At 41.5% G+C, this 10328-nt stretch overlaps 2 protein-coding genes across 2 annotated transcripts; both read right to left on the minus strand.

Moving 5' to 3' along the window:
- Positions 1-715: 715 nt before the first annotated feature.
- EAE97_003447 (uncharacterized protein) lies at positions 716-2142 on the minus strand (the record flags this gene model as incomplete). Its single annotated transcript, XM_038873959.1, has 5 exons — positions 716-1004; positions 1041-1162; positions 1220-1725; positions 1782-1965; positions 2020-2142. The coding sequence occupies 5 exons, from the start codon at positions 2140-2142 to the stop codon at positions 716-718; spliced, it is 1224 nt and encodes a 407-aa protein (XP_038735822.1).
- Positions 2143-6783: 4641 nt separating this feature from the next.
- Positions 6784-7815, minus strand: EAE97_003448 (uncharacterized protein; the record flags this gene model as incomplete). The annotated part of the gene is made up of 3 exons (XM_038873960.1): positions 6784-6874; positions 6934-7338; positions 7403-7815. The coding sequence occupies 3 exons, from the start codon at positions 7813-7815 to the stop codon at positions 6784-6786; spliced, it is 909 nt and encodes a 302-aa protein (XP_038735823.1).
- Between the last annotated feature and the right edge of the window lie 2513 nt (positions 7816-10328).

Genomic DNA, 10328 nt, shown 5'->3' on the forward strand with positions numbered 1-10328 from the left:
CATTTAACTATTCAGGGTAACCCAATTGGGTTAATATTTGAGCTCTTAACTAATGAACAAATGCCTATAGGATCATTTACTTCCTAGGTACCAAATTCTTGTCACTAGTATACATTTATCATGCCCTGGTGTATAAAATATCTAGGTATTGAGGGCGAACTAGCGCCCGCGTTTTTTGGAAGCCGCTGTATATCAGTGGGAGTGCAGATGTAAAGAGGAAATACTCTGTGGTCCCCCTCCTAGATCGAGGGGCTCATTGTCTGATACCAATACGAGATTTGTATCATATTATCATATATTACCACATGATCTGCTATATAACAATATGATTTAGTCTGATGTAGAAAAACATAATCTTTGCGCTATTTTGTGCGAGCTCTCGTGTTGTTTGAGAGCTCTGTTACCAGAAAGTGGGAATGGGAGTACAGACACAAAAGAGGAAATCTCTAATGATTCCCTTTCTTTAAAGCTTTGTAATTATCTCAATTCACATCATTCAATGGTTTTCACTTTTTTTTCAGTATCATTGTATAAAAATTTCCTATGAAATCATATGATTTGGTCATTTATGTAGTGTAGAAAAACAAATCCCCTTTATGCTGTACTACAGCTTTTCTGCAAAAACCTTGGCACGATGATATTATTGCTAGGCTCTAAAGCATTCACTTAGCAAGCCAATCCATACCCCTAATCGGAGAGTCTGCCGTCTTAAGTGTCAAATTTGGGACAACTTTTGGTACTCCTCCTGTCTTTTCGACATCCTATCCTGGTTTTCCTCCCAAAGATTGGTTATTCGGAGAAACGCTGCAGGTGCATCGGCCTTTCCCTCACGAGACCTTGAATCAAAACCCGGAGATATCGCATAGTGAGCTCGAATCACTGATTTTTCGTCGATAAATTGCATCAAGTCATCTGTAGTTGCGAGAAGGGTGGATGGCTTCCCAATGGCATCCATCAGACCTTCGACAGTCTTTCCTTGCGTTATTTCGAGCCAACCTTTCAACCTATTCTGCAGTCATTTATGCAAGCCGTAAAGGCACTCAGTATCGCCTGCAATGTAGTTTCTTGCAGTTCTGGTCAATGGTCTGGTCGTAAGCGGTCGCCAGCCGTTTCGCTCGAAATATGCTCCTCCAGATGCTTTCTCTTTCAGCCAGGTCCTCAACTTACATTAGCTCATGGTATATTGGCCTTCGTATTTCATAATACTGTGTAAGCCAACGATGTTTGACTTCCGGCCAGACCGAGGTAAAAGCTCCATTAGCTGTACATCGCGAGCTTTTCCGATTTGAATCCCAAATTTGTGGAACAGTGTATCCCAATCGCTACGAACATCCCACCAGAGTTGAATTCTGTCATGCGATTCCAAAATTGTCTTTAGAGACAGACCGTCATCATTTTGACGGCCAAAAACAATTCTCTTGAGCTGCCAGACATCGAAGACGTAGGTGATATCGATTGAGATTACGGTCATCGATAGGAAAGAGATATCTCCGGTGCGACCAAAGCCGCCGCCTTGGATAGGCTCCCCATTCTCGTCCTCTTCCGGTGTGCCTTCACAATCAAATGCAAGCTCCACCCCATCCTTGAGGCGGGATAGGACGGGTAGAAATTTGTCCATCTTCTCGAGTGTATCGATGAATACTACTGGCGCGAGTGCATCCAGGCTTCGCTTTGCACCTGTGTTCAGAGCGTTCTCGGCTTCCGCATCTATCGCAGCCATTCGCGCTTCGTATTCGTCAGCAAATGATATCGTGGGTTGTCTCTCCCATGAATCATCTGACTGGGGCCATGACTCGTCTGAATAGGAGTAGCGTCCCAATCAAATTCAGATGATTTGAACCCCAAGTCCTCACTGGAATCTCTATTGCATGATGCAAGATCACGCTCTTGTTCGGCTAACATCTCTTCGACGTAATCCGACCATGAAACTGCCCACTCAAGGTAGGGACTGTATTCCATGTCCTCCTAAAGATACTGAGTTAGTATGAAAACAAACAAGAATAGAAGCCAGGGACATACTGATGCTAAGCTGGACTCGAAGACGTTCTCAAGGGTGTTTTCATTCTCATCGAATGTCTCAACAGAATGTTGCAAGACTTTGACAGATCCTGCTTGGAAAGTTTGTTCGATATTGATAAACATGTTCCTGCGATACTCTGTCTACTCTGTTAGGAGATGAAGTGCTGTAGCTATAATGAACAGGTGTTTGTAGTTGTATCGTGCTGGTGATTCTTCAAGTAGTATAAAAGATTTTACCTGAAGAAAGCTATCGAAGTAAGATTCGTTGTGAGAATAAAAAGGATTTTGACCTGTAGGAGAATCTAATCCTTATAACTAATTTGAACTAACAAGTGATACAGCCATGTATCAAATCTAGCTAGCTGTATTCAAGTGGCTAATCACTGTACTAGGTAAGCGAGCCGTATAGTTACGTGAATCAAGCGACATGGATAATATACGATTCACTGTATGGTTGGATTCTGAGATGACATTGAATGATTTGCGGGTGTACGGTATCAATTGGTTATATATACGAGTAGTACAGTGAACTCTATAGATTCTAAAATCTGGTTTATGATATTATCGATGAGTGAAACCGCACCAGCACATCTGATTAGATAGTATTAGGTATATATAAAATTCACTCATACAGATTGTACAAACAGTGAACATTGGAAACTTTGGCTTCTTATTTGATAGAATAAGTTTCTGGTATATGAGCATAATTCCTTCTAGCAAGTGAAATCGTACCCCGCGGTTATTGCTGCCTTTTTATTGTACGATTGGCAAGACATGGGACATGAGGAGTAATTGTGCTAGGAGACAAACTTTGGAGAAGTTTACTCTATAAACCATTTCATTGAGCTTGTCTACGTGTCTGGATATATATTTGCAATCTTGTTTGACGATAGCTTGCTCACGTCATTTAGTAGAAGGTAGATCACCAGCTTAGGTATAATCTTCCCCTAACATACGTTGCAAAGATGTATCTTACTGATTGCCCCGTGGTCATATGTGAAACCTTTCTTTAGAGGTGACAATCATTTTTTCACCATCAGAATTATCACTACTTCTGCTCACGAATACACCTCAACTGGTTCAATAACTGTTGTAGAGCTTACTTAAAGTCACTTTAAAACAGTTGCAGTTTCTGAAAGCCCTCAACTGCTTTGATACAACAAATACTTTTCTAAGTGTTTTATCGATTCTTTTAAGATTGTATCCAGATTTAAGTAAGGGTTCAATGCCGGTCAAGAGTACTGACTAACACTACGGATGGATTGCTGGTATTGAAAATCCCATTCTACCCTCTGTCGCCATCGAAAAGGTCTTTGGTGAAATCATGGACGAGGGGCCATTTGATGATGAAGAACAAGAGGATCGAATAGATTATTAGTAGCAGCAAATCGACCGATTGCGAAAACGAGAGGTTAATTGTCCGCAGCACTGTAGTTAAGCGACCTTTGGAAAATTTAGCAAAGGTGCGAACAATGTAGCTGTGGAAGGAATGAAAGGAGGTGATATTGATGAATCACTCTTTCGCTATTACTATACTTAAATAATCAGCAAACGTGACTTCCAAACCCTCCAAGGTGATAATATATTGATTAATCCAGTCTCTATATAATCAACCACTCATATACTTATAAATCCTGTCTAGATATTGCTGTATTGGTCACCAAATGGTTCAAGTAGGTAAGTAAAGAACTTTAGACTGCGAGTTTTGATTACTGAACTATGTTAAATCTGAGAAGGGATAGGTACGTAATCGAATGAAAAAGATATACATATCTTAAACAGTTTTTACGTCGACATGAGACATAAATCATCTAAATCATTCTTCAAATTTATCATACCTCATGAGCTCTTCACTCAAGGCAGCTAACATTACTTCCTGCTATTTCATAGCGATAGCTCCTTCCTCCAAATCTCTTCTTGGTCTTAACAGGTAGGAAAGAAGTACTAGATCATCAACATATATAATATGACAAGACCGTAACATCCTCCTTCATTATTTTCCCTCAACTTCCACCACAACCGCAGCCCAATATATCCAAGAATCCGAACTGCAGTCCAACAATACAAGGGTCTGAATATCTCAAAGCCGTTGAAAACCCCAAGATACTTCAATGTCCCAATCAACCTCAGTATCTCAGATGATTCGAATATTCTAATTGGGTTGGAGATTTGGTGATCTTTATTATTGAGCCTGGCTGACCATCCCCCTGAGAGATACTTATCACATCACATCAAATCACGCTCTTCCTACACGACGTTCTTTTGCTGGCGCCGTGCCAACAATATCGCCGTATTGCCGTCTCCCACGCCGTCCTCAAGGGGTAACTGTCCGTCAACAGGTGGCACCGAGCCACTGGCTCGAAATCGTAGCAGAAGCTGCCCTTGTCGCTGTCGAGCGCGGCTTCAGCCACTATAACCGTTGAACCCCCCGTATATGTATATCTAAGTTCTATAGTAAGGATCTCTATACGAGAGGAATGATTCACAAATCATGATACTCTCATGAAGTTTCAAAATGTGGAGCCCTTCACGACAATACAGATTAGTGAGCAAAATATCTGCGTCGATTTCGTAGATACCTTATGCCACCCCCGGACGAATCACATATGCGGTCATTTTCAATGTTGTGGGATTGTCAATTATCGCTTTCTCAATTTAAACCTCCACTGAGACTTTCCTGGTATTTGATTTCTTTGTGTCAGGCTACTTGAAACTTTTCCCCTCTCATCAGGTATAGATGAGAGTGAAAGAAACAAAGAGGTATAGAGGTTGAGAGTATAGAATTGGAGTTTTGAACATGATAATATATATACAATAGACAGTTATTCAAAAAAAAACGAGGATACAAAATTATTCTAAAAACTCCTTTCTATTATCCCGTTCAAGGTGACACCCGCGTTGTATTGTTTGAGAACCCTTGTATCTGAGAGTGGAAAGGGAAAGGGAGTGACAAAAAGAGGAAATTCCTTGTAACTCTCCCCCCTTCTCCCCCTTTTCTTTGATAGCTTATAATTATCCCAATTCATATCATATCCTCACACCACCACCATCATCACCCCACCATCCCCAAACCCCCCATAAAAATCCTCCCCACAGTTCCTAATCCAGATTCATCATTCCATACCCCAAAAATCCTCTTCCCACCATACCCAACTTCTCTAGACAAGGAAAATATACGGCAACATTATTTGATCGCTAGGCGCTATCTAACCTTTATATCTCCACTTGAAGAACCGATGGAGTGAGTATTGAATATTGGATGTTTGGTAGGTGTTCAAATTAATCTATATCGTTTCATACCGAGCCTTTCCATTTCATACCATCTCATACCACAAAACCACAAACGAACAACGTCGCAAGCGACCTCACAAACAACCTCACAAATTAGACTTCACTCCAGCCTCCAGCCTCCAGCCTCCAGAATTCAACATCCAATACCAACATTCAACACCCAAAGTTCAACACCCAACACCCAACATTCAACACCAAACATCCCTATTCCCGTTCCCCATTCCCTTCAAACCCACCCATCCAAGCATCTCATTTCCACTTCCCCCCTTCCACTTCCCCCCTTCCACTTCCCCCCTTCCACTTCCTTACCCTCCCCTCTCCACCTTCCCATCCCCAATCTCCCAATCTCCCAACCTAAACTTCACATCCACACTCCTGATATACATATACATATACATATATACGTATATACAGACAGTAAAGTATACCAAGTGATTGAGTGTACTAAGTGATTGAGTGATTGATTACGTAATGCATGTGATGGAAGCGGGGTATTATTGTTGCGTTATACTGTGGGGATAAGAGGCAGGAGAAGAGATGAAAAGAGGAGATGAGAAGAGATGAGAAGAGATGACAAGAAGAGATGAGAAGAGATGAAAAGAAGAGATGAAAAGAAGAGATGAAAAGAAGAGATGAAAAGAAGACATGAAAAGATGAGATGAAAAGATGAGGAGATAGAAGATAAATAAAAGAGATAATAAGAAAAGATGAGAAAAAGAGACGAGAAGAGCAAAGGAAACAAAACACACCAAAAACACAAGTACCTACTCATACCCAGGTACATACAAACCTGAAGAGGTCTAGGAAGAGAGGAATGGAAGTAGTATATAACATAAACATAAACATAAATAACGAGACTATATATTCCCATGCTTCTCCATCTCATTATACTTCGTAAAGTTAGAAAAAGAAAAGAAAAAGATCAAGAATCACAAAACACATACAGATATAACAACCATCATCCAAGAACAAAATTATGTATTAAAAAGATCACTAAAAGGTAATAAATATTGTAATCCGTAAATCAATCAATCAATCAATCACATCCCTATTCCATTCCATTCCATTCCGTTCCCAAGACATGAAGGTAAACTTCAACTTCATAACTCGATATTCCTTATTCTTTGTTCCGATCTTGCAGCACAAATCATATCATATCATATAACATGACATAACAAGATCTCTGCGAATTTCAGAAAAAAACAGGGAAGTATCTTCAAAATTTCCCTCCCAAAGCATCATTCATACATATACGCATGCATACATATATGATGCCCGTCCTTTTCATCCGCACTGGTATCGTAAACTATCCATCATTTGAATCCGATATCCGCTATCCGTATCCCAGTAAACCAACATGCAAACTCATGAAAACCACTTTCTCCATCTTCAGAACATATCGTAAAATATTTATTTATTCTTTTAGTAATGTGTATGTGTGTGTGAAAAGAAAATTCTCGTCCTTGGAGAAATTTAGACCGTCTCGCGCTCAGTCTTGCCACGACGTTCGCGGCCCTTGACAGACCATGGGAAATGAGCGACGGGAATGACGAAGAAGGAGTTACTAGAAGAAAAATGAGGTTAGTAGATGACACGACGTTGAGATTGGGATATGGGACATACCTATCATCTGCAAGACCAGCCAAAGCATTATACCATGCCATGAAAGCTGCGAACAAGCCGAAATATCCACCCGCCTTGATTGCACCAGAGAGAGCTGCTCCCGCGCCATTAGCTCGCAAGTGACCGATTCCAAGACAGAGGAAAGCCAAGTCGAGGAAGAAGAAGAGGAGGAAAAAGGCAACGGTAGAACGTAATGTGCAAATCAGGAGAATGGTTGTAAAGATGAACCATCCCATGAGGAAAAATCCGAATGCGTTGTTGAAATCATTGACGCCAGATCCGGTGGCTTCGTATGAAGATACAATCTCGAATCCACCGGGTGTGAGGACAATTGCGAGGGAAATCCAGAATCCTCCGTATGATGAGAGAGCGGTGGCACCGAAAGTGTTTCCTACGGCCATTTCCCTTAAATAATTGTTAGTATTTGTCATTTCGAGATATAAGAGCTCAGCAGGTATTAACTACATACCACATGCCAGCAAGCAATTGAACCAGACCACCATAACCAAAAGCAAGCGCAATAACAATGCTAGGTTTGGTAACACCAGCCGTTCCGATATTGATGAGAGACAGGACGAAAGTAGTCAGAGCGAAAGCACTGAGACCCAAAGGAGCCGGGTTGGCGAATTTTCTTTCCGTCGTAGGTTTATAGAGACCGGGTTGAAACTCTCCACCAAATGCTGGGAATCGGGCGGACTCTCCCGTATTCATGTGTGCCAGTGGGTTTCCTCCATAATCATATCCTCTTGAGGCGTGGGCATTGGGGTTACTGTTAACACCTCCTCCGTTGATAGGAGCATGGTCCTGAGTATTACTCAGACCCGATTCACTGGTGTATTCCTTATTGTATCCATTATTGTCAGTGGTGGCGGTGGTAGCCATGATGGATTTGATTATCGACTTTTATATGTTGTTGTATTGTGAACAAACCAAACTTATCAATGTGATGTGGTGGTAAAGGAGCCAAAGTATAGAGCTCGATCTTTTTGCTTAATAATAAGTAGCAATACAATTAATTGGTGAAGAGACAAAGAGCAAGAGAGAGAGAGAGAAAAAATCGAATTCCTGACAAGAGGATGGATCAGAGGGGAAAAGGATATCGAGATATATAGGTGAATTAGCAAGCTACTAGGGAGGGTAGGGTCCCTAGGTAGGTAGCATGTACATCATGGATGTATCTTACATTGTCTGAAATGGGGAGGGGAATGGGGTAAGGAAGCTTGCTTATTTGCTTCCGTACAATCAATCCGGGGCGAAGCTTGTACACTCCATACGTACCGCGGTCATGTTGCCTATGTTTATTACAAAGAAAGGAAAGGAAAGGAAGAAAGGAAAAGAAATGGAAATTGGAGTAATCCAAGTACCTACTCGTACCGTACCGTACCAATTTGTAAAGTATCAAGTCATGAAATTGGTGTAGCATTGACCAATCCAATCTGCTCGTCTTTGTTGGGTCTCCAATAGAAACACAGAACTTCGTAATGATTATCCCATCGACACACGACATGCCGAATGGAGTATCGTTTTAATCCTTGACCTCGTCATCCACAAGAAATCTCTTTGCATATTGGTCCCCGGCCGATTATCCTAGCTCGAGTCGGATTTACGATGAATCCTAGGTAAATTGAAAAATGTCCATTGTGGGGAAATGAAATGGGATTTGTGTCTGCTACAGTGCTTAGATTTGTCTCGCTCTTGTTTACGGAGTATGGGGATGTCTTAGGGTCCAGATTCTCCTCATCCGTCTGTCCTTGATAATATTAAGTCCCTTTTTCCTTGTATCATGTTGACGGAATCACTGGGTGACGGAAGTAGCCAAGAGGAAATCGTTTGTCATCTATAATTTAACCTACAATCTACAATCTACACCTCCCTACAACCTACAACCTACAACCTACAACCTACAACATACAGATCCTAACCTGCAATCTACCTACTCATTCACCTCTCAGATCAGCCTGTTTACACTTGGTTCTACTAGTATTCTGCAATGATACTGCAATGACAGCCACAAGAGAAATCGCCATAGTGTATTGCTTGAAGATTTGTCATTGGCTTGACAAAGACCATTCATTAGTGAGCATTTACTCCGTATATCAAATTCTACATCGTATAGTTGAGAACGGTGGTTTACTGCGGAGGTATCCATAGTTTCCATAGTTTCCACAGTTTCCACAGTTTCCATACTTCGTAGATAGTTTCCATCCATATTTCAAAGGGACATTTCCATTCTGGTTCCAAAAGTCATGGTATGGCGATCAAAGTTCATTCGGGAGAGAAACTAAACTCAAACGGGTATCGAGCTACAGTCAAAATCACACGCCCCTTCTTTAACCATTTTATCCGAAAACCTTGTGATATCAGATATCATTTGTACTAGGATTCATAGAGTTTCAATTTTCACATTTCCAATCATCAAAAATTGGTCTGTGTTGATCGAGTGGGTATGTATGAATGAGGAGAAGAAACTGGGGAATCGAATGGCAAATGAATGGCAATTGTTACGGGATGTACGGAATAAACGATGCCCAAAACAATTTCACCGTCCAGTCCATCAAACTCGGGAGAAGAGAAGAGAAGAAGCTCAACATTTTGATGGTACAGTCGCTGACTCGCTTGCAAGTATTGATTTGGTGTCCACTGTCCATACCCCGGATACTGCCCTGCCCTGCCCTGGATACCGTATTACGGTCAAACGTTTCTGATTTTGTTGAAAGCTAGGATGCTTTGTCGCCGAGCTGACGGGTACTTTTACCTCCAGGTTGACTGTGTACTTCGTACGGAGTAGGGTTTACACCAACCCCTGATTATGCCATTCCGGATGTTTGCCTTTAGGAGGAATTATAAGGGCCAATCATAGAAGCCTCATAGAACGAACAGAAAAGTCTCGTAAAAATGCTAATTCCCAAGCCTAGAGTCATGATGAATGTGCAGCAATACAATATTACTTACACGAGGACTATCCGTTATGCTTTCCTTTTACTTTTCTCTACTTGCCTGCATCGGTTGCAGACGATAGTATCCAATCTATTCAACAAAACTAGTGGGTGGATTGCCGGGAAGGGACACCCCTTCGTGCGTAGGATCACCGAGGAACAGAGAGAGAGAGAGAGAGAAAACACGGGAGTTGCACAGCGAAAAGAACAGAAAAAGTGACTGACTCACATCTAAAACATGCATATAATCGCGATTGCAAGCTCATCCCCAACCATCTCGTGTGGAGGATTCCCGACCCTTTCTGATAATTTTAATTGTGAAAGGGTCGAATGGACCAACGCGAGTGCAACGGAGGCTCGTCTTCCAGTAGGTAGGTAGGTACCCCATTTCATCGAATAGCGAATCTCAACGTATGCTTACACCCCATGAAAGAAATTGCAAATACCCTAGTCACAAGC

The sequence above is a fragment of the Botrytis byssoidea genome (genome assembly GCF_014898295.1).
Source record: "Botrytis byssoidea strain MUCL 94 chromosome Unknown BBYS_005, whole genome shotgun sequence".
NCBI lineage: Eukaryota > Fungi > Ascomycota > Leotiomycetes > Helotiales > Sclerotiniaceae > Botrytis > Botrytis byssoidea.